Source organism: Nyctereutes procyonoides, unplaced genomic scaffold (genome assembly GCF_905146905.1).
Source record: "Nyctereutes procyonoides isolate TBG_1078 unplaced genomic scaffold, NYPRO_anot_genome, whole genome shotgun sequence".
NCBI classification, from domain to species: domain Eukaryota; kingdom Metazoa; phylum Chordata; class Mammalia; order Carnivora; family Canidae; genus Nyctereutes; species Nyctereutes procyonoides.
This window is the reverse complement of record NW_026575040.1, coordinates 18,356,253-18,382,229: the sequence shown is the minus strand read 5'-3', so window position 1 is coordinate 18,382,229 and position 25,977 is coordinate 18,356,253. Positions and strand designations below refer to the sequence as shown.

At 34.3% G+C, this 25,977-nt stretch overlaps 2 protein-coding genes across 7 annotated transcripts in view; both read left to right on the top strand.

Moving 5' to 3' along the window:
• Positions 1-25,977, top strand: part of TCF12 (transcription factor 12) — a 375,082-nt gene that overhangs the window by 64,812 nt on the left and 284,293 nt on the right. The window lies entirely within an intron of this gene.
• Positions 11-1,023, top strand: LOC129506231 (GTP-binding nuclear protein Ran-like). The gene has a single exon (XM_055319718.1). It carries the CDS (start codon positions 11-13, stop codon positions 656-658), a length of 648 nt encoding a protein of 215 aa, XP_055175693.1. The 3' UTR covers positions 659-1,023.

Here is a 25,977-nt window from a genome sequence, read left to right as displayed (position 1 = left end):
CACCAGCACTATGGCTGCCCAGGGAGAGCCCCAAGTCCAGTTCAAGCTGGTACTGGTTGACAACGGCACCAGCAAGACCACATTCGTGAAGCGTCACCTGACGGGTGAATTCGAGAAGAAGTATGTAGCCACTCTGGGCGTGGATGTCCATCCCCTCATGTTCCACACCAACAGGGGCCCCATCAAGTTCAACGTGTGGGACACTGCTGGCCAGGAGAAGTTCGGTGGGCTCCAGGACGGCTACTACATTCAAGCCCAGTATACCGTTATAATGTTCAATGTAACGTCAAGGGTTACTTACAAGAATGTGCCTAACTGGCATAGAGATCTGGTACGAGTGTGTGAGAACATCCCCATTGTGCTGTGTGGCAATAAAGTGGATATTAAGGACAAAAAAGTTAAGGCAAAATCTATTGTCTTCCACCGAAAGAAGGACCTTCAGTACTATGACATTTCTGCCAAAAGTAACTACAATTTTGAGAAGCTGTTCCTGTGGCTTGCTAGAAAACTAATTGGAGACCCTAACCTGGAGCTTGTCGCCATGCCTGCTCTTGCCCCCCCAGAGGTGGTCATGGATCCAGCTCTGGCAGCACAGTACAAGCACGATCTAGAGGTTGCTCAGACGACCACGCTCCCGGATGAGGATGATGACCTGTGAGAAGTGCAGCTGGAGGCCAGCGTCAGAAGTCTAGTTTTATAGGCAACTGTCCTGTGATGTCAGTGGTGCAGCGTGTTTGCCACTTTTATTATATAGCTGAGCAGAACATGTGCTTAATCTTTGGGATGCTGAAGGAGATGAATGGACTTCGGAGTGAATGTGGCAGTTTAAACAGTACCTTCATTTTTTTGGACCTGCATACTTAGCTGTTTTGGAACGCAGTTGTTTCCTTCCTGAGTTTCAGATAATGAGACTGCTACAGTCCCATCACAATATCCAGTGGTGAAATCTCGTTTGTCACTGTCATTCCCATTCCTTTTCGTTTAGAATCAGAATAAAGTTGTATTTCAAATTAAAAAAAAAAAGGATATGGAATGTGTTCGAGGGAAAGACGGTAAGATACGAGTTAACCTCCAGATGGGCAGAGCTCAGAAAATACTCATTTCAGTTACATTTTGGAAACCTCCATCTTCTAATCCTTCTAAATGCTAACTTGGAAACTATTGGTTTGGAAGGTATTTTTTTTTTCATGAGAAAGTGTGGACATTATACAACTTAATGGTTTTCTATAAAATAACACATTTTTACCTATGATCCTAGCAAGTAAGAAGCCTGAAAATGATTGTCCCCTTCCAGATCTAATCTTTATTCCACCATGCACACCCCTGGGTCTCCTAAAGGTTCACTCTACCCTATAAATTCTCAGTGTTGATTTAAAAATACAAAGGAAAGAAAAAGGCAGGGGTTCAACTTAAGGGAATATGGGAATAGAGGAGCTGATCGGAAGGAAAGCTGAAAAAGCCAGGTATTAATCCAGTGTTTACACAGTAATGAGAGTGATTTCTTTATGTGGTCAGTAAATTTTCTATGATGGAGATTTCTGAAAAGAAAGTTATGAAATTATTTGAAAGTGGCAACAGAAATTATTAAGCTTTTCAAGGAGACAATTTTGAAGAACAGCATAGTTTTGGTATAAGTGTTGACATGCTTATTTAGAAAAGAATTAGTCTTGGTACAGATCATATTAAATGGTTTAAAATAGCCGGTGAGTAGAACAACTGTTGGACGCAATTCATGATTCCATGATGAAGTACAGAACTCTTGGTCTAGTTTTCAGGATCAAGTTGAGTTTTCTGTGCCTTTGACTTCTGTCACCTTCTAAGTCCAACGCTTTTGGACTTGTTGGGTCTCAGAAATAACAGTGTAGAAGAATCAGGGATGACTAGTTTAATAAAAGTAAGAATTGACTCATGCATTTTAAGGTCAGGTATTACACATTCTCTAGCATCCGAAACAAAATTGAAGTGTCTAGTGTTTATGAGATGGCAGCTTAAAAGAACAGACTTTACTGCTTCTGCGATAGTAATTATACAGCAACAATCTGGCTTGCTGGAAAAATGAAAGGGAAGACTAGCTGAGTAGACCTAAGTCCATTTCATTTACATGTAAGATATTCCTGCCATAGATAGATCATGGTATAAATTGAGTGGAAATGGACACTGCCTATATTTCCAGAAGCTCATGGTTATATTATTTTATAAACCATGTAATCCTTTTTTTGAAGGTACTTTATTTTTATAACCTAAGTAACAATAGGCCCTAGTTTCCTTATTATTAAGAATTTCAAAGGATAACAAAGACAAAGCAAATCAAGACTTTAAGTATATAAAAAAAAAAGACTACGAGTATAGCCAACTATAGCTAGGGCTGTTGTATAAATAATCAGTTGAAATAAACTGCTCAAAAAGCTAAAGGGTTGATTTTTTTTTTTTTTTTAGTTATTTATGATAGTCACACACACAGAGAGAGAGAGAGAGAGAGAGAGAGAGAGAGAGAGAGAGGCAGAGACACAGGCAGAGGGAGAAGCAGGCTCCATGCACCAGGAGCTCGACGTGGGATTCGATCCCGGGTCTCCAGGATCGCGCCCTGGGCCAAAGGCAGGCGCCAAACCGCTGCGCCACCCAGGGATCCCCTGATTTTTTTTTTTTTAAAGAGTAGACTTGGGTTGAAGCCATCAGTGGTATGAAAAAATTAGAATGAAATTCTCATAATGTACACCAAGAGTAAAAGCCTAAATAATCATTAGAAAGCTTTTGAATTCATAGAAAGTCTTATTTCTTTAATAGTTTTGCCATGGATTTTGTTCATCTTTTATCAAGATCTTTTTTCAATCTTTTATCCTTTTCATTCTAACTTCTGTCTTGTAATATTCAAAAATTGTTATTAAAATTAATGAGAATTTTCTCTATTAAAATCACTACAGACTGTTTCTGGGAATATTTTATTTTATTATTTTTTTTTCTGGGAATATTTTAATTTTATTTACTTATTTATTTCTGGGAATATTTTTTATTTCTGGGAGTAAAGTATACTTGTAATATAATCACAGCTTTTTAGTAAATGAATTTATTCCCTTCCTTATAAGGAGATATCCTTGGTTTTATACTTTTCAAATGTATAGTATTATGTATTATTTCACACATATTCTTAGCAAGTGTTTACCTCAACCTGTTCCTTTTTTAAAATACACAGGTATGTTCATGCATTACTACCTGATATTCCAAACATAATCACCTTTACAAGTACACATTTATCCTTTGGTATAAAAAGAATAGTTCCTTTAATTGCCGAATTTCACTGAATACTCGGTGAACTTCTTTTCCCCCCAAATGTTTTTGAAGTGATCATTTATCATCAGAATAGTCTACATGCTTTTTTAATTCCAGTTATATTTATTTTGTTTACTCCTTCAGTAAATATTTTGGAATGTCTTCTTTTTGTTCCTTTCTACAGAAAAGTTAAGAATCTTTATATCTTACACTTTTCTTTAGTTTTTCATGGTAGTATGAGAATTGAGAAGTATAAAGACATTTAAACTTCAATGTTGCATTATTTTATTTAGAGTGTTGGCTTAGTGTATAAACTCCAGGTTCTCTTCTGTGTTTGCTATAAGTTAACCTAGTTGTCTAATAGAATTATCTGTGAAGGATAAGGTTATAATCAAAGCAGATACCTGGTTATGATAATAAGATGGAGATTAAAAGTTCTTAAAAGACTAAGTCCCATTGTTTTCTGATTTTCTTAGACTGTGTGATCAACTAGAATGAAAAGCTACAAGTCTATATAATATCAAGTATATTTTAAAATAACATGTGCTTTAAAAAGGTAAAAATCCCAATCTCAATAAATATTTAGTCGATAAATATTTAATTGAATATCCACTATATTTCTAGATCTGTCTGAATGCCATCAGACATTCAAAGACTATTAAATGTTTTTTTGCCTTTAAGGACATCATGGTCCTTTCTGAAGAGACAAGATTAATAGCTGTGAAAGAATTAGAATTTATGAGTTTTAGAATAAGTGACATGAGGTTCATGAGAGTGGTAAAAATGAAAGAATTTGAAGCTGTTGCTCATGTGATTTTGACTTGAGCTTACACATCAAAGGAAATGATGTAAGTTCTGTTCTATTTATTTTAGATAATAGATTGAATTACTTTTCTGGGACTGTTCATAGATTTTACACTAGTCTTAGAATTTTAAAATCCTAAGAGAATAATACTTGGTTAAATATTATTTAAATATTAAATAATACTTGGTTAAAATTATTTTGTTAAATGCTCTCGTAAGAATGTTTTTTAGAAAGGTATGCCCCTGGGACGCCTGGTGTCTCAGTGGTTGAGCGTCTCTGACACCTCTGGCTTGGGGCATCGTCCTAGGGTCTGGGATCGAGTCCTGCATTGGGCTCTCTGTGAGGCGCCTGCTTCTCCCTCTCCTTTGTCTCTGCCTCTCTCTCTGTATGTCTCTCATGAATAAATTAAAAAAAAAGGGATGTCCATATCAAAATAGTTTTGTTTTAAAAAATGTTTTATTATCTATGTGTGTGTGTGTGCTTCTGTACCTTTGCTCATGCTGTGCCCTCTGTTCATAATGCTATTCTCTGACACCTTAGGCTTAGCAGTTTCTCAACACCCACATGCTATTCCACATTCCTGTGACAACCACAGATCAGTTGTCATGTCATCTGTGAACATGGTCTCCAATTTCAGTCTTTATTTTTTTCTGTAAGATTTTGTTCATCCTGCCAATCATGTTTGGTTATTTACTCATGTGACTCTCCTCTTTCACATATGTGCTTTTCTTGAGGATAGATATTATTTATGTATGTATTTGGAGTACCTTGCATAATACCACATGGTAGATAGATGTTTAATAAATTATTGAATTACCTAAATTCTTTTTTTTTTTTTAATTTTTATTTATTTATGATAGTCACACAGAGAGAGAGAGAGAGGCAGAGACACAGGCAGAGGGAGAAGCAGGCTCCATGCACCGGGAGCCCGATGTGGGACTCGATCCCGGGTCTCCAGGATCGCGCCCTGGGCCAAAGGCAGGCGCTAAACCGCTGCGCCACCCAGGGATCCCCGAATTACCTAAATTCTTAATAGTCAGAGCTGGAGTTTGGTTTTTGACATTTCTGGAAGATTAGGCTTACGACATGGTTATCACTTTTATGGATTTATCTATGTTGAGAGCTACAAAGTTTCATCTTTCTGTATTTTCAGTAATCAGGGCCAATGGTGATTCATCTAACAACATGAATTTATATGTCAGTTGATAAGACACTAAATTCATCGGTTTGCTGAAATAAGTTTCAAACAGATTTCTTTTTACAGATAATTTTTATATATATGCATATACTTTTTTTTTCCAATTCTAATTTAGGTGTAATTTATTAAATCATTTATTTAGCAAATGTTTATTGCATGTCTACTAAGCTCCAGTCTTTGGAAATATAGTGGTGAGCAGAGCACATATAAGTCCATGGAGCTGATTAAAAAGTGAAAAGAATTAACGAAGTAAAGTATGATTATGCTGAATAATTAAAAATTTTAAGCATCTTGGGTGATATCATTAAATTAAATTTAATTTAGATAATCACATTTTATATCTAATGTATTTACAAAGCTATAAGCAGGTTTAGAATCCTTATGCTTTAAAAAATACAGGTAAATTCAAATTTTCTATTCATTTTTATGATGATTACATCTATTACAGATATAATTATAGATTTCCATAAAATCAGTAATTAGCCTGTTGAATTTCAGGGGCTGGTTTGCCTAGTAATGACATACTATTTGCTTCATTTACTTTTGTGAATGAAGTAGCCAAGTCCTTCAGTTTCAGACAAATTTGCAAAATTAACTTCAGTAGATATGAAAACATATTACTGCTTTAAGTGTTATATTATTATATTTTTAAAGAAAGAAAACCCTATATATCTTAATTATGTAGTACGTACTTTTAATGTTTTGAGAGGAAGAATGCATTCTATATAGAAAACCGATGAAATGGAATCTTCTTGACTAGTGATTTAATTGGTTTAAATCAAAACAAAATCTTACCTGAGAGATAAAACAGTATCTCCTGTAATCCCAAAGTAACTGCTAATGGAAAATTTTTTTATGGTCCATCTTATAATTCATCGTCTGGTTTTCTTGCTATGGATATGCCTTCTGAATTATCTTCTGGTAGGTATTATATATGTTATAGGTTGTAGATAGTCTGGGATTAAAATAGATAGCTCTACAAATGAGTTATATACAGTTAATATAGAATGATTATAGAGTATGAAGGTCAAATGGCATATTTGAAAGCAGAGTCAAAAAAATAAAACATTGTTATTAATGTGAAGTTGTTATTATTAAAAATAATAGTAGTATTAAGAATTTGGGAAATTTTCAAGATTCAAGATTCCTGGCTTGAATATTTTCTGTGCACTTTAATGCATATTATTCAGCTTTCTTCTGTTACTTCTGTCTCTTCTAGTCACTCTTTGGCTGCTATTGCTGCCTGTGGTCCAGGGTAAGCCTTCATTGGCTAAACGGAGATTAATAAGCATTAAAGAGAAGAGTTAAAAACATAAACCTTATTGTGACTCCTTACCCTCCTCTCTTCTTTTAGTATTTATGGAAGGTTGCAATTAATGAAAGCTGTAGAGGGGAAGCAGATAATTATGTAAATCGGGCAGCCTGGGTGGTTCAGCGGTTTAGGGCCGCCTTCGGCCCAGGGTGTGATCCTGGAGTCCCACATTGGGCTCCCTGCATGGAGCCTACTTCTCCCTCTGCCTGTGTCTGTGCCTCTCTCTGTGTCTCTCATGAATAAATAAATAAAATCTTAAAAAAAAGATAATTATATAAATCATATATTTTTAATATAAAAGTATTACTTGGGGCACCTGGGTGGCTCATTTAGTTAAACGTTCAACTCCTGGGTTCAGGGTCTTGAGATTGAGCTCTGCATCGGGTTCTGCTCTCCGTGCAGAGTCTGCTTGAGACTCTCTCTCTCCCTCCCTACCCCTTTGCCTCTACACCTGCTCTCTCACACACAAGTGCATGTGTGCTCTCAAATAAATAAGTAAAATCTTTAAAATAAAAATACTACTCTACAATTCCTTAGTTCCAAACCTTAAAGTTGGATTTGCTTTAGAATCCAGAATTTCTTGAATTTTAAAAACTGAATTAGCCAATTATACTATATATTATGTGACATTTCCCAGAGGGATCTATGGGTAAAACCTTAAATACCTGAATTGAAACGTATTGACATGCACATCATGTGGGATAAATGAGGACTATAATTATCTTTATTTCAGTTCATTTCCGGTTTTACCTAGTGGTAAACTTATGTAAAACTGTGGTTTTCAGAAATTTTTGGATTTTAGAATTTTTGAATAAGAGATTTGGACCTCTTGGTCTTTGTTTTAATATTCCCAAGGATCTGTAAAAACCTATTTCTGTGAAGATGTATTATTCTTTTGTTCTGATCGTAATGAATCATATGTGTCTGGTTGAGATGATGTGTATATACAGAAACATTTATGTGGTATGCATACATGTACATATACATATATACAAATTTAGGGAAGCATGTACACATTGCGTTTGGGTGTTTGTGAGAGAGACTGAGGAAAAATTGTGTGTATGTAGATGATAGGGACAGGGAATGGTGAACTGGGTCTGTTTATCTGTGTTTCATCCTTGTGCTTGCTCAGGTTTGGTTACTAACTTCGTGTGAAATAAAATATTAATTGTAGTTCACAGCTTTGTTAGCACATAAGGTTATCATTGACAAAGTCTGTCGACATAGATAAAATCTGGAAATTCTGTGTAAACTTATAATCAGAACATTCTATGTGCCATACAAAATGATGGTAAAAAATTTGAAAGTTAACATAGAGTTGGTTAAACTACTGTTTTACTAATCCTTAAGCAGTATGAAATTATTTTTAAAGATTTATTTATTTATATAGTGAGAGAGCAGGAGAGGCAGAGGGAGAGATAATCTAAAGTAGACTCCCTACTGAGGTAGAGCCTGACACAGGGCTCAACCCCAGGACCCCCAGATTATGACTTGAGTCAGAATCAAGAGTCAACCAGCTCCACCATGCAGGCGCCCCAGTATGAAATATTTTTGATGGTATATAGGCACCTAAAGAAGCCATTTCACTTTGCCTATTTAATAATTAGTACACAGACTATGGTTCAAGACAGGAAGTGACAAATATCTGAGCCAGCTGGAATGGTAATAGGTATTTAGGTAAGCAGAAACTAATGATCCATATTGGAAATAGGCCAGGGCATTGGGGATTAACACCCTTCTATTATGAAAGTCCCATGAGATATCAGGAGACCTCAAGAGGCTTGCACTTTTGTTTGTAAGAACCGTTGTAAGATTATTCTAAGACACTGTGAAAATACTCAAGCTTTCATATTGTTCAACTATGTAAATATTAGTAAGTGTGGTAGAAATTACCTTTCTACTCAGTTGCATAAACTAAATATCATATGAAATCAGAGGAAATGAAGTCTTCTCTTGGGTTGGAATGTTGTATCTTTTTTTGGCAATATTCACAATCTTTAGTATTTCTTTTTTTTCCCTCCAAATTTCTATTTGAATTTTAGTTAGCCAGCATACCGTGTAATATTGATTTCAGGAACAATCTTCATTATTTCTTAAATTTAATGTCCCAGATCTTTACAGACATTACTGTATGAGAAGCTACACTTTCATACCCTTCCAGTGCTTCTGTGATGCTTTTCTCCAAACTCTGTGCTCTTTGCTGACAATAGCAATTGTGTGTACTTTGTGAGGTCAATAAATGCTGATTCCTGCAAGAAAAAAGCTCTTAGGAAGTGAGCTTAGACATCGTGAAGAGGAAGCACTAAGAATGAGGCAATTGAATGAAGAGTATTGCAAAGGCCTGTTTAAAAGTGTGAGTCAAAAGCTAAATTAGTATTTCCCTTGGGTCTACCAATCTTCATATGTATATTATGATTTATTTTTTCTTACCTGGTGAGTTTATCCAGATATGTACTTGGTAGCAAGTTGGCATTATTAAATTCCCTTGCTTTTCATTCCAAAAAAGCTAAATTAGTGTACATGTAACTATAGTACTTATTTTCAAAGAAGTATATAAATAAACTTGAGCCATGTAATTTAAGGTTATAAAATAGATGGCAGTTAGTGAAGAAAACCTTGTCTTTAGAGTGTATTTTTACTCTATGATGCCTAGTTCATAAAATCTATTTTTTATTATTCATTTTAAGATACAAAGCTTAGGAATTCTATAATCTGTTTAATTCTGAACAATTATTTATCGTGTTTAAATGAGGAGCTCAACAATTAAAAAGTTATATATTGCAGTTTTTCTTAAACTATAGAATTTAGAAGCTATGTGTGGTAAAACCAACAGGACCAACTGTGAGCCTGAGGAAATTTCCGTTATGAGGTTTTAATTTTTTTATTAATTTAAACTCTATGTTTTACAGAGTGGGCAGAAAGGGAAGAGGAACAATCTGAAATTATGCCAAACAATTTTCAATCTTTTGTCAGCCTTTTGTGATGCTATAGATGACTGGAATTTGAAACTTGAAATCTGAAAGATTTGTGTTTCAGATGTTTCACATACTGTTAGGTTTTTCCACATGGCTTAAGTTCTTTATAGAAGGAATTTTTAAAACCCATAGCATGAACACAAGATCATATTTATTCTTTAGGACTGGAAAACCAGTGATCTGTTTTCTAAAAAGATGAAAGTGTGATTTTATTCAACATTATAAATAATTTGCCTTCTAGTACTGCTTACATTTCAGTTTTCTGATGCGTGTACTATCAATGTTGACTAAAATTAACTGAATATGTTCACAGAACCAGAGGAAAAAATTGAGCTTGTGTTGCTCAATAATATTTAAATGCTACTTTTTAAAATAAAACTTTACCCTTATAGACTGTTATGTATGATCTGTGTTTCCATGAGGAAATGTTGATTAAGTAGTTTCCATTTTGGTATTACAGTATGTCCTGTTGTAAGTTGCTGACTGTGGAAAAATCTTTACAGTCAAAAAAGCAGCTCAGCTTAAACCCCTGGTATTTATTATGGCAGACACCAGAAATAGAAATCTACCAGCAGTTTTATAATCTATTGAATTCCTGCATATCTTTTGAAGTAAATTAGTTTTAAAAGTTTTTAAAAGAGGCTGTTGACTGTAGAACTGAGTTAGTTACTTTGCATATCCTTATACACAAAGGTTCTTTTTTACTTCATTTACTAAATACATGTCTACAGTTTTTTCTTTTTTAAAGGAAGCCCTAGCCTACAGTAAGTGACAAAATTGTCTCTGTTTAGTGTATCTGTGAGAGATGTTAGTAACCTACAAAATATATTAATTAAATAAAACTTTGGTAAGACATTTGTATGGAATTTTTAGCAGGACAGACTTACTCTGGAAGAAACAAAAAGTCTTCAAAGTCTTAAATAAGTAACTTGCTTTTGGAATTTTTGAGGATATTTGACAATCCTTGAAAACAGAAAAAAGAATTTGGGTTTGTAATATTAGTTTACCTAAGTAAGATAAATTTTTGAGGGTAACACTTGAATTTTGGTGTCTACTTGCAAAGTGCAATAATTCGATAGTGATATTAATCTTGCCTTTAAATGATTACTGACAGAGGCTGTGGAATGTGGTTGGTGTTTTCTGAATAAAAAGTTTCTCAGTGTTTGCTGCTTTCATCTAGAAGAAAGGGAGAGGAGGAAAACTCTTGTAACTGGTACTTTATATGAAGTTAGGACTCTACTCAATGTTAAGTGACTGTAGAATTTTTATTACTTTGCAGTTTTGGTACATGGAATGATTAATACTTTTTACTTTTAAAAAGTTGGTATTTTTACATTTTAATGAGATTACATATAATTAGGTTAAATTAATAGTGTACTCTAAAGAGAACAGAAATATTTTGTGGCACTGAGAAAAGCTGTTGTTTGTAGTTTACTAGGTTGTGTTCTAACTTAAATTTGTGCTTTGGGAAATTAAATTGGGACTTTAACATCTTCAGAAGCAAGAGTTATGTACATTTTCAAGATAAACCCAAGAAATAAACCATAAAAGCAAAGAAGAGTTTTTGTTTCAGAACACAGTCAGAGATGTGACTTTGAAAATGCCTTTTTACCATTCAAAATAAACCTTTCATTTATCAACTAAGAGTTAAATTGGTTCTAATGATATATATCATGTATATTAGTATGTTGTCTTATGTTTACAAAGTTAATGTGCTTCAAAATAACAGCTGAAACACACAAGCATTAATTATTGAACAAGAAAATTAAAGTACTATTTATGAAAACAGCCAAGATTGTTTCATTGTACTTTAGTGTTAGCAGAATACCTGTCTGATTTTTAAATAATAATATATCAGGAAAAATAATTTTGTTTGTACTGTTTCGTAGCTGTTAATAATAAAACTAGACTTGTATTGTCTAGTATGACTTTGAATGTTAATGCTATAGTTATAAAGAGTATGTGGAGTATATGTAGAATATATTTAGGGTTTTAGTCAAAGTTTTTTAAACCATGTTTTGGAAGAAACACTGCAGCTAACATGAATATAGTAGTCAGTTAATACTTGAATTGAACTCTATATTAAGTGTCTTATAATGAGCCTGAACATTACTAATTCCATAGCAGTGATTTCTGAGAGTCCAGATTAACAAATAAAACAGAAGACCTTATCTTCTTTATGGCGAAAGATGTAAAGATACCATTTTGATTTGTAACAGTTTAATTTGTAGACAATGGTAAATTCCAAAGTGTTATTGAACCTGCATGCTAGTAACCATGTAACTACAGTTCAAGTCACTTAATCTTTTAAAAACCACATGGTAGACTTTTAAAAGTTCAGTATAATCTTTTAAAACTATTTTCTGATTGTGGCAGTGATATGCTCACTTAAGATTTGGAAAGTACAGAAAAAATAAAGGTGAAAATAACATTTATAGAGCTGTGTTAACTATACACTGACATTTAGATGTTGATTTCCTTCCTGCCCTTTTTGATATATATGTGTATAGATATTTGTGTATAATGCACATTTATACCAACACTTAAATTGGGTCATAGTACTTCCGTAATGGTATTCAGTTTTAATATAAAAATATTAGTTCCTTTATAGTCATATTTGCATCCTATAGCTAGAATTTATAGGGCAACGTAGTTTTTGCTTTCGAGAAGAAATCAGTAGACTTTTTCCAAATCGGCCAAATAGTAAAATATTTTAGGTTTTGCAGACCAAGAGGCAAAATTTATGATTTAATAGGTTCTCATAACCATTTAAAAATATAAAAGCCATTCTTAATTTGTGTGACTTTAAAAAAAAACACAAAAGAAATAGAACTGGCTAGATTTGGCCCACCAGCTATAGTTTGCAAACTCTGCTTCAGAAGATTATTTGCTTATATTTTATTTATATTTGTGTGCGTGTGTGTATAAATATTTAACAGTTCTTGACATTCTTATCTTAAAGGAGCTGAATGAGCTTATGTGTTAAAACCCAAAGACCCAGATTGTAATTCCAGTGTTACTGCTGTAGGAATCAGTTTGCTGGCTGCTAGAAAGAGAGCTGACCTTGACTTGTTAAAATATGGTACTAGCTCTCTCCTTAGCTGACTTGAGTTTAGAAGTGAACATAATTCATTCTTTGCAGGAAATAGGAATCTATTGTACTTTGGCTTGATGCTAGGAGATAAGGATACTATATAGGATCTTTAGACCTACCTAAAAATGTTATTTAGCTTTAAAATGTCAAAACCACTCTCCCAAATCTAGTTTTCCTTGACCTAGCTGTATTCTCTTTTTAGTATCCATTTTTCTAATTTCAAAGATAAAACTAAATATTAAAACCTTTATTTTCCTATATGTGAGTAAAGGAGTAAAGATGAAAAAGATAGAAAAAAGTAGCTAAAAATAAGTGTCAAAAAGCATTTTGTAATGTCTTAGGATAAAAATTGTGTTTTGAATGTATCCAGCTGCTGTTGCTTTGGTATCGCAGTGATGCTGTTTATTGTTAGGTACAGTTGTGTGTGTGCGTGCGCGCGCACGCGCGTGTGAGTTTGTATCATCTAAAGGATGAGAAAAGATACCCCATACAACACCAATCAAATGTAGTTGCTTTAGTACTAACAAAGTAGACTTCAGAGCAAAGATAATTACCTAGGGTAAAGAGAAGCATTACACATTTGTGAGAGGAGTAATTTACCTGTCCTGAATGTGTGTATATCTAACAAAAGAACTTAAAAATACGTGAAGCAGAATCTGACAGAATTTAAGGGAGAAATAGAGAACAGTTACAGCTGAGACTTCAGCTCTCCTTTCTTAGGAATATACTAGCGGATAGATATCAACCAAGGTTACAAATGCCTATCTACCAACCAGAGATAATTGATATTTATAGTATACTCAAAAACAACAATAAAATATACATTCTTTTCAAGTATACATGGAACATTACCAAAGTAGAACACATCTTGGTCATAATAGAAGTCTATTTAATAAGTCTAAAAGAATTGAACTCAAAGTCTGTTCTTCCGACCATAACGGAAATAAACTAGAAATCAATAACAGAGAGATAAAAGACAAATCTACAATTAAACAGCAGACTTCTGGGCAGCCCGGGTGGCTCAGCGGTTTAGCACTGCCTTTAGCCCAAGGTGTGATCCTGGAGACCTGGGATTGAGTCCCATGTAGGGCTCCCTGCATGAAGCCTGCTTCTCCCTCTGCCTGTGTCTCTGCCTCTCTCTGTCTCTCTCCTCTCTGTGTATTCTCATGAATAAATAAATAAAATCTTTTTAAAAAAATAAAAATAAACAGACTTCTAAATAATCTGTTGGGTAAAAGAGGAAGGCATAGAGGAAATTTAAAAAGATATTTTGAACTGAACAAGGATGAAAATAAAAAGTCAGAATTTATGCAGCTCAGGCAGTGTTCATAAGAAGACTTATATTCAATGCTTAGAATAGAAAAAAAAAGCCCTCAAGTCAATAATCTATATTTCTATCTCAGGAAACTAGAACAAGGAGCATAAAATAAATCCCAACTAAGAGGAGAAACCCACAAAATTTAAAGTGGAAATACAGTAGTAAAAATCAATACAGCCAAAAGTTGTTTATTTTGTTTTTGCAAAGATTAATAAAATTGATAGTTTCTAGCAAAATTGACAAAAAGAGAAGATATGTAGAACTAGTATCAGCAATGAAAGAGAGGATATCATTACAGATTCACAGGAATCCAAAGGACAGTAAGAGGAATAAGAACCACTCTATGCATGCATATAAATTTGACAAGTTAGGTGAAATGGACCAATTCCTTGAAATAGATTTAATTCCTTAGCAAACTAAAGTCACCCAAGAAGAAAAAGATTGTTATGAATAGTCTTCCAACTATTAAGGAAATTAAACTCATTGTTGAAAACCTTCCAAAAAAGAAATATTCAAACCCAGATGGTTTTACTGGTGAATTTTACCAAATACCCAAGAAATAAAATAATATTCTTTCTCTACTGTTTCCTGCAAAAAATAGAAAAGCAGAGAACACTTTCTAACTTTCTTTGTGAAGCAAGAATTAATGTGATACCAAAACTAAACAATGACAGTAAATAAGAAAGCAAGCAAGCAAGCAAGAAGGAAGAGGAAAGAAGAAAACTATGGACCAGTGTACCTCATGAACATAGTTACGGAAATCTTCCATAAAAGATCAACAAATTAAGTTTCATTATCCACAAAAAAGAATAATATACCATGACCAAAAACCCTACCAAGGAATCTGCAAGTAACATTATACATTATGATGAATAACCACAAGGCAAGGATGAATAACAATAAGGCTAGAATGTCTACTCTTACCTCCCTATTCAATATTGTACTGGAAGTCCTGGTTATTGTTCATATGGCAACAAAAGGAAGAACAAGACATACAGATTAGAAAGGAAAAAATAAAACTATCTCTATTTGCAAACATAATTGCCTATGTAGAGAATCCCAAAGAAATCTTCAGAGACCTAGAAAAAGTGATTTTAGCAAGGTCACTGGATAGAAGATCAACACACACAGTAGTATTTCTATATACCAGCAATGTACAATGGGAGAATGTGATAATGAATACAATTTACATTAGCTCAAAAGGAATGTAATACTTTTATATAAATATGATACACATGTATACATGATCTACATGCTGAGGACTATGAAACAATGAAGGAAACCATAGAAGACCTAAGTAAATATAGAGGCATACTGTGTTCATGGATTCGTAGACTCAAAATCAAAAATGTCAATCTTTCCAATTTGATTTATAGATCTAACACAATTCCAGTGAAAATTCCAGCAGTATATTATGTAGATATAGGCAGTTTGAATTTAAAATTTATATGAAAATGTAAAGGAACTAGAATAACTAAAACATGTTTGGAAAAAGAAGAATAAAGTTAGAAGAATAACACTTACTGATTTTGAATTAATATAAATCTACAATAAAGCAACAGTACTGTATTCATGAAGAGATAGGGACATAGATCAATGGACCATAATAGAGTGCTGAGGAGCAATCACACAGATATAGCAAAGGTGTAAAAGATATTCAGTTGGTAAAGGATAGTCTTATCAACAAAAGATTTTTAAAAATTGTACTTTTTATGGCCAAAACCCCCTAATGTTTCAATAATTAGACATTCATTTGCAAAAAACCCCCCTCATTTTAAATTTCTATCTTCCATAAAAGTTAACTCAAAACCAATCATAGATCTAAATTTAAAATGTGAACTATTAAACTTTTATTTTTTAAATTTTATTTATTTTTTTAAGATTTTGTTTATTCATGAGAGACAGAGAGAGAGAGAGAGAGAGAGAGATGCAGAGACACAGGCAGAGGGAGAAGCCCGCTCCATGCAGGGAACCTGACATGGGACTTGATCCCAGGACTCCAGGATCACGCCCTGGGCTGAAGGCAGGTGCTAAACCACTGAGCCACCCAGGGATCCCCCTATTAAACTTTTAGAAGAAAACGGGGAAAAAACCTTCCTGATTTGGAGTTAGGAAGGGTTCTTAGACATGATTTAAAAAGCAGGATTCATAAAAGAAGTTGATAAATAGGACTTCCTTAAAATAAAAATTTTGCTCTACAAAAGACAATGTTGACATGCTAGAGATTAGGCAATAATATTTGCAAATAAGTAACAAAAGCCTTGTATTCAGAAATATATAAGTAATTCTCAAAACTCAACACTATGAAAACTAACAACCCAATTTAAAAATAGGTGTAAATTTGAGCAGACATATCACTAAAGATGATAAAATGTTGGCAGATACATATATGGAAATATGTTCAACATCATTAGCCACTAGGGACATGCAAGTTAAACCCATGTTGAAATAAATGCCCTTACATAGCTATTTGAACAGCTAAAATTAAAAAATCTTCTGATACTAAACCAAGTGCTGTTGAGTATGGAGATCAGTGAGCTTCTTATACATTGTTAGTGTGGATGCAAAATGGCATAACCACTTGAAAAGAGTTCGACAGTTTCTTATAGAGCTAACCATACACTTAACCTATCACCCAACAATTCCACTTCTTGCTATTCACCCTAGAGAATTGAAAATTTATGTTTACACAAAAACCTGTATACAAATATTTATAGAAGTTATATTCATAGTTGGAAAGGACTGGAGGCAACCTAGCTGTCCTTCAGTAGGTAAAGGGTTATACAAAATGCCAGCGAGCCATACAATGATACAATATTCAGCAGTTAAAGGAAAAACTGCTTTTCATGCAACAAATTGAATGGATCTCAAATATATTATACAAATGAGGGAAACCACTTTAAAGATTCAATACTGTGTGGTTCCATTTATACAACATTCTGAAAAGACAAAACTATAATGATAGAAAACATTAGCAATCCTTGCCACAGTTAGCTGTGTGGGGGGGGAGCATGTGGCAACAAAGGCATGAGGGTGTTGTTTTTGTGTAATGTAACTGTTCTGAATCATGGTTTGGTTTTGGTTCCAAGAACATGTGTTACCACTTGTAGACCTGCACACAACAATTTTAAAGTTAATTTTATTCTAAGATAATTTGCCAAATATAATTTTAAGAAGAACTCAAAATAGAAGTTAGGGAAAAAAGGCGGGAAAGGTGGTGATAGAGACCAAAAGCACCAAAATTAAGGAATTTGTTTCTGGCTGAAAATAAAGCACTGGTTTTGGTGATCATATTTTTTACATAATATGTTAAAGCCAAGTACAAATTACTATTTTTAAAAATGTATTTTAAAATGTTTCTTTTCATAATTGTCTGCTAAGCCTGTGCATTTTGTTTTTAATTTGGAATATGCTTTCAACCTACTTAGTAAAATTTGAGAGAAAATATGTTCTATATAATATAAAATCTACCAATTTTCATTTAGACCTTTTTTTAAATTATTTCACTTTTTGGAATTTTTAAAATGTATATAATAAGCAATGATAACACACTTATAAATAAGACAAAGAAGAAACCTCAAAAATAATTTTAAGATATTTTGAACTAGATAAAAAGGAAAACACAACTTATCAAAACCTGTGGCATGCAGGGGAAACAGTGCTTAGAGATTTATAGCATTGAATGCATATATTAGAAGAAAGATATAAAATCAGTAAAAGTAAGCTTTATCTTAGGAAACTAGAAGAAGTAGAGCAAAGTAAATACAAAGTAAGCAGAAGAAAAAAATACAAAAATTTGATCAGAAATCTATGACATTGAAAATAAAAACTCAATAGAGAAAATCAGTGAAGTCAAAAAAGTTGGTTCTTCAGGTAGATAAAGAGATGATGAAACTGATGGTTTTCCAGTGCCACTTTTCAGGGTCTTGTTTTGTTTTTATCTATATCTCGTTATTAATGATTTTTAGTTCTGTACATGAAGCCTATTTATTCTTTCCACTGAGGTATAATCTGTGTCATATTTGCCTTGCCCAAGGGTTGGCTTCTGTTTCTTCATTTTAGTCTTTCATGGCTGAAATTCTACCTTAGTACTTCATATTGCAGGTGTGCATTTAATATGCATCTGTAGCCATATTTTTTCTTTTTTTTAGGCCATATTTTTTCTAGTCATAAATTTTACATTTCCTTTAATTCTTCTCATCCTTTATATTTCATTGTTGAGGAATCCCACAAAATTGCTTTGATTTTTTAGGTTTCACAGTGTTGAAATTTAGCCTGCAGTACTTCAGTAAGCCTTTTAGAAAAAAAGGTTATTCTCCTACATAACCATATCACCAATTTTCATGATAAAGAAAATTAACTACAATTCCTCTAACACTGTTCCTATTTACACTTATGAATTGCCTCCCAAACATCTTTCTTTTTTCCCCAAAATATCTTTCTTGAAGTTAAAAACACAGCCTTTGTTTTGATTGTTACAGATTTTCAGTTTCTTTTAATTTAAAAATTTCTGTTATAATTGACCTTAAAAAAAGCTCAACAGCTGTATAGTAAATGTTCCACATTCTGCATTTATCTGATTTTTTCCTGAAGTATCATTACATGTGTTTCATTATCTGTCATTCTTTTCTGAAAGAAACATTTTTGTCAAAAAACTTTATAATAAAAAATAAAATAAAACTTTATAATTGATGCTATTATGTATAACATCATATTATATTGAATATTGAATAACTGGTTTTTATTTTAACTTCTTCCCATAGTTTGTTCTGTGGGTTGTCTTTCTTGATAGAGTTCAAGGGAAAATATGGAAGGGAAGGATTACCACTGTCCTTAGAAATTTAGAAGTCCAGGAATGAAGATATAATAACCCTAGCATAACTGGATTGAGAGGAATATGAAATTGTTTCTAGAAAAAGAGGGACCAGTGAGATTGGTTTCAGTGTATGAGTATATTGAAGTTGAGGAGCCTGTCTAGTTCTTCTGTAGAGTTTTCTTTGTCCACATACAGCAGCCAGTCCAGGAGCACAAGGTAACTTGCACTGTTTGTTGCTCCAGAAGAGAAAACCTGGAAGCCCTTGCCATACAGGCCAGAGACATGGTAGTGATAGTGGTATATGTATGTGTTCGGCGGGGGAAGTGAGGGATGGGAAGAGAGAGTTTAAGATGCTCCACAAGAAGCAAGAACTTCTTTTGCTTTTCACTCTCCAGAAAACTGAGCACAAAGAGTAATAACCAAATATGCCTTCGGAGAAATAGCATTTTTATTTTCCTCCCTAGATGGCATAAGTCAAGTCATATTCAGTCACACTTAATGTTAGGATTACTTAACATGTCAAGTCTATTAAAACCAATATAATCCACCTAACACCAGGATTTTGTATTCATAAACCTGAGATTTCTTTCTGCGTCGGCATCCACCAGTGTTGATTGCCTACAATTAATTGATTCTTTCATGTATTTTTTGACACAGCACAGAGTATTCAACTAGCAAAATACAGTTACTATGTCATTTTTAGAATCCTACAGAGATATATCCCAATCTGAAAAGAAAACTGATTTGCGAGAATGTCCTAAAAGCTTTTCTTTTGACTGACAAGCTGTCAACCTAAAGGGAAACTCAATTTTTATTCAGTATGTGTCTATAAAAGCTTCAAGTTGAAACAGATAAAACAAGTGTAGTCTATGGATCCTCTCATGCTGCACTACTCATGTATAATACAGTTTGTTTGTGGGTAATGATTGATTCAGAATAATCCTTTATCTTGTTCACACCTGGAAGACCAGCAGATAATATGAACCCTGCTTCTAAGAAAAGAGGATCTATTCTAAAGTCAGTGAATTGGATTTACAGGTGAGCTGAGAATTTACCAGTTAAAACTACTGTACTTCTTCCAGAGTGTATCATTACTTAGTTAATAGTATACTTAGAAAAATTTATTTTTACAGAAGAGGATCATGATTATTTCCTAAGGGCCTTTATATTAGAAATTTAACAAACATTTATTCATTTCTGGAAACTTTCAGATCCCCACTTTCCATGGATTGAGGTAACTTGAAAGTGGTGTGGTAATGGATAGGGTAATGGATAATTATAGTCAGTTTTCATTCAAGATGGTTATGGTTATCAAGCATTCTTCTGGATGAGTCCCTCAAATGTTCTTGATCCCTTAAAATAGAATTTTTTGGCAGTTCATGTGGCCCCATTTTTATTCAGTCATAATGTTGTAGATCTAAGAACTGAGCAGAAACAGCCATGAAAAAAAAAAAAAAAAAGAAACAGCCATGAGCTGGTGCTTTTTAAAAGTTTTAAAAGTTAGGAAAATTCCTAGGATCCTCTTCAGGTAAAGGGAGATGGCCTTTCAGTTTGTGCTGGCTTTCTACTGGATTTAACCTTGACACTAGCAGTATCAACATGGTATGAGATACTTAATATAAGATATGGTTTGTTCACCATAGTAATTCCTTTAAGTTTTTGGAATGATTAAATATTGAAGAAACAAACCAACTGTGTTTTTACCAAAGAATGCCCTCCCTTTTGCCTGTCATCCACATTCCCTATTGCTTGTATTGGCAAAAACTAATTTTCAGTTCAGATATTTACAGAGTTTGAAGACTTTCTATCAATTTTTAAGAATCTATGATTTCAAGGGCTTCTAAGAGAGGAAATTATATTTTGAGAGGCAACTATGACAATAGACATAGGAAATATTTTCCTACATTTCTCCATGTAATTCATATTCTAACTTTGCTTCTTGTAATGAGATTTACATGAAATGATACTTTTACTAATATGACTAAATCATTTATAAATGTTTGTGTTTTGCTGTTACATTTCAGGAAAGTATTTTCTTCCTCTTAAGGGATCTTAACATGCAGAATATCTGAGTTTCAATTTGTTTGGAGAAAAAACACTTAAATGGGGAGTTTGTATTATGATTAGAAATTAAAATACAAAAATCACATAAAACATAAGACCATGTTAATGACCTAATGTTTAATATACTAAATTAATATGTTCAGTGAGTGTTACTTGAGTCTAGAAGGAAAGAAATATTGTTCCAGCCTGGAAAACAGTGCTAATAGGTGTAAACATGGAGGTTGTTAACATATTCATAACTTGCAGTGTGTTGATTTTTTTTTTCTTTTAAGGAAAATATTTTGGCTCAGTTAGGACTATCAGAGGAATAGTGATGGTATTTTCTTTTTACAGTGTTTTTCTCCAATGATTAGAATGTATGAGTGAAAACTTTTATAGGCCTATATGCTCTACAAATCTATAAGTATGGCTCTTGGGAATTACTGCAGGTTCCATGGGAAGCCTAGAGCTAGAGCTTAGTTTACAGAATGTTCATTGAATGTTCTTGGGAACAAAATCTAAAAAGGAAGGAAGGAAATAGAATTGGGCAGTTGAATTGTGATTCAGGCCCAGTGACATTCTTGACCTACTCTACTGTGAATTCAGTAGATAGATTGTTCCCTTAGAGTTGTCTTGAGTTGGGCTGAGATTGCCAGGTCTTCATAGCTTTGCATGGATGTCAGTGGAAGGGGGCTGCCTAGAAAGGGGCATAACCTTGGGCAGAACTGCTCTCTATAGTTCAGATATAGCAGCTGAAGCAGATAGTCCTTTATTAATAGGAGTTGGTTCGCACACCATAGTATTCTCCATGGGAAAGTTTTGATGAATCTAGTACGGTTTCTTTTTTTGCTTATTTTTCTTTATGGTTACCTTTGTGCCTCTGTGATAAGTTATTTCACATTTTCCTACTTCTCTGAGCACAGGTAAGGACTTTCTGCCTTAACGAGTTCCTGAGAGCCTTTTAAAATTAGGGTTAAAGGTTACTTATTAAACATTTTTTATTGAAGTATTCAACAACTCTGTATGTTATGCTATGTTCACCCTAACTGTTGCCACCATACAACACTGTTACAGTACCATTGACTGTATTCCCTATGTTGTATCATTCTAACCAAGTGGTATTCATTACACAACTGGAAGCCTGTATTTCCCAGTCCCCTTTACCTATTTTGCCTATCCCTGCTACCACTCCATCTGTCATCCACCAGTTAGTTTTCTGTTGGGTCTGTTTCTTTTTGTTGTTGTTACTTTTAGATTCCACATAGAAGTGAAGTGATATTTTATATGTCTTTGACTTATCTCACTTAGTATAATCCCTCCATGTTGTTGCAAATGGCAAGGTCTCATCTCTTTTAATGGCTGAGTAATAAGTTTCTATTGTATATATCATTACATCTTCTTTATCCTTCCATGTACTGGTGGACAATTGTGTTGCTTCCACATCTTGGCTATTGTAAATAATGCTGCAGTGAACATAGGAGTGCATATATGTTTTCGAATTAGTGCTTTTGTCTTTTGTTTTGTTTTGTTTTGTTTTTTGTAAAGGAAAATAGAACGGGGCTTAGCAGTTTAGCGCTGCCTTCAGCCCAGGGCGCGATCGGCGCGATCCTGGAGTCCTGGGATCGAGTCCCACGTCAGGCTCCCTGCATGGAGCCTGCTTCTCCCTCTGCCTGTGTCTCTGCCTCTCTCTCTCTCTCTCTGTCTCATGAATAAATAGATAAAATATTTTAAAAAAAGGAAAATAGAATGGTACGGTATTTCTAATTTTTTGAGAAACATCCATATTGTTTCCCGTGGTGGTTGCAGCAATGTTTATTCCTTTTTTTTTTAAGATTTCTTTATTCATGAGAAATAGAGGCAGAGTCAGAGGCAACCAATGTACATTCCTATCAACAGTGCACTAGAGTTCCCTTTTCTAAGAATAAATGCTTTAAAAAATACTTTGAGATCATTCTATGTAAGACGCTACAGATTTCTTTCTTTGTGAAACCATATAAAATTATGAATAAAAAGAAAGATGATGTATTTTTCTCTTTTGTATTTCCATGTATATGATCTTCTTCCTGTTGTCTTGAAACATTTAATCTGCCTAGTGTGAGATTGGGATAGACTGTATTAGGAAGGCAGAGAGAATTAAAAAAAAAATCTAGCTTTTGATTTTAATTTATTTAGTGAATATATTTTAAGTGCCTACTATATACCAGGCATTGTCCTAGACTTTGGGGATAATGGAATTTTGCAACAAAAAGATGGGCTTAACAACTAGGCATTTTCAGCAAGATGCAGCATTTCTAAAGTCTGTGTTTTATCAAGAACCATGCCTGAAGTACTGAAATTATAGGGTTTCAACCACAGTATAGAGAAAATACCATAACATAGCAAAATTCTTTAGACTCTTTAAAAAATCTGAAGTAATTCTTTGTACATTTTTAAGTTGGCATCTAAACTTTTTAATTATAAGTTTGATAATTGTGGAGGATGTAATTTGGAGTGTTTTGGTATTGACATTTAAAAATAAAGTGGTTACATTGCTCTTTTGAATGTATTCAGTGGAATCTAAATGGCTTAGCAAGTTGATATCATCTCTTGAAAAATGGTTAGGTGTGAGATGCTGGTGTTGTGCACAAATGAAGTACTCATGTTTCTAATGCAGAGGCCACTGCTATAGGCCAGGCAGTGACTCCTCCAGAAATTGACCATTGCCTTGCAGTGATAGAAGCCACATTCTTTGTGACATTAAGCCTTTGACCCTTCTTGGAGCTATTGGTAGTGTCTCACTGCTGTTGACAGTTTTTCAGATTACAGTGTTGTTCGACCAGTCTGATAAGCCAATTCTGACAGCACCATTGTGGCCCTTGAAACTAATCTGTGTCATGTGTTCAGCTTGTCAGATAATGTGCATCTTAACAATGGTATACCTTTAATCCCCAAAGCTATTCCATAATTGGCTGAGAGTCAAGGTATTCAATGGACCTTTCACATGGCCAATCATCTATGGATATCCAGTATTGTTTAGTGTTTAAAATATCTAAAAATTGACTCAAGAAGTTTCTGTTCTTCCCTCACTTCCTCCCAGTTCACCCACTTTAGTAAGTGGCTTGGTCATTGAATGGAGGTATCCCTAGGAAGGCATCATCTTCTTTTGGCTGCTTTCTGGATAATGATCAGGATAAAAGGTGAAAGGAGTTATACAGACCCATCTTGAAAATCTCTGGATATCATGGGTCTTTTAAATAATAACTAAAAGTAGCCACGGGGCAGCCTGGTTGGTTACACACTTCAGGTGGCAACCTACCTTAAAAAATGGTCTTAAGAAATTGAAACTTAATTCTCATTCAGCCACCTAGATTCTTTTGTTGTATACTAGGATCCTAGGTTATAAGTATAATGACCATTTGGTCAAATACACTGATCAGCAAATCTCCCTAAAATGGCTCATGGGTATGTATAATGGTTCTCTGGAATTTTTATTTTTAAAAAACCCTTGTTTCTTTTGCTTTTGACTTTTCCAGATGAGGAGTCTGGGTCTGAGGAGAAACTTAGTAGATAAAGATTGAATTTATGGCTACTGGAATGGGACACATCAGTTTTCCCGGGGTCCTAGGGAGGGAATACTGTAAGCCCTGGGAAGTGGGGGGTTTAGGGGAGATCATTCATGATCTTTGTCTTTCAGAATCACCCACAGAGCCTTCCTCAGGAATGAAGACTTCCTGGTGCAGCTCTCCCAAACTACTGCAAGTGCCTTACATTTAACTGAGTGCTGGGTATGCTGTCCACCTCCAGATGGCTCTGATCATGATTTGTCATTCCTCTTAATTTTATTGAGAAGTCTATTGGAAGCATCAGGGGATGACCCCAACTTCTCTACCTCCTACACAAAACACCTGTCAACACCTCCACATTGCCTTCCCTGCACCCATTCCAGTAGCCATTGTTTAGTCATTCCAGGAAGTGGCCAAATGCCAGCTGGCTGATGTTTAAGCAAACAGGATAGGTTGCCCTGACTTTTCTTAGGCAGTCTTTTCAGATAATAAGGACTTAAACTCAACTGTTTAAACTAAACGAATTCTAAAGTACACCAGCCTGTTAAAAGGCCACATTTGATCCACTGTTAGCTTGTTATTTGGGTCCTATTTGTGGACCTCGAACAATTGTAAGCAATACCTTTCCAGAGGTACTTTAAGCACTCCTGGCATTGTACTTATTTGGAAGCCAGGCATGAACTTGCCTCCTTACCAAAAACGTAGTGACTTGTATTCTAAGGTAAGTTGTAAGAAACCTTCATGTATTTAATGAAGCATTATGTATTTTTCAAATTATTATAGAGATCTCTCCAAAATGAGGCAAATCTTGATTATTTGGGGGAACTTCTTGGAGGAGTGACTAATTTATTGTTTACACATACTCTGCAGGCAGTTATCCCTTGAATGGAATCATCCAGTTAGGATAGATACTATAAAATTTGTCCCTGACTTTAGCTGAAGTGATCAATGATACCACCATGTCTCTAGAAAATACTTAAGTCAGCCTCAAGTTACTGGCCAGGGTTGTTATGGATGATAGAACTGCCTTAGATTTCCTTGTGGTCCAGGCAGATTCACTAATACACGGTCCTGTTCCTGGATTAATGTTTCTGCCTAAGTGGAAAGGTCAATCCAGACACAGAAGGAGAAAGCCACTTGGATTTGTGAGGTAGACTGATAGTTTATGAGATTTGTTCACCTGATTTGGCCCAGGACCCTGGAGGACATGGTGGATTCAGTACTGTAGGTTGGCTTCATCTTGTTGCTTTGGACTCCTGGTTTATAGAAGTAGCCTTCATTACATGATGGGTAAAACAAATTAAATATATTTGGTCCTCCCTTTGTCAGATTAATCAACTTGATCAGTAGAGTAGAATGCTTTTGAAATATTTGCTAGGAGTCCATGACAGTATAGAAACAAGGGATACATGGTACTGGAGGTAATTTTCCATGAACCTCTTATTTTTCCACATATTTTGCAAGCAGAGGCACTGACTGCTTTTGTTTTGGACTCTCCTTTCAAGGATGCTTGTATAGTAAACAGTCTTGAAAAATAAACATAGTCTTTCTAGAGCAAAGGTCAGGTATGTTTTACTGTTCAGTGTAATAGAGATAATGTCTCTGTA

Coding starts and splice junctions, on each gene's coding strand:
- LOC129506231 (XM_055319718.1), top strand. CDS start 11: ATGGCTGCCCAGGGAGAGCCCCAAGTCCAGTTCAAGCTGGTACTGGTT.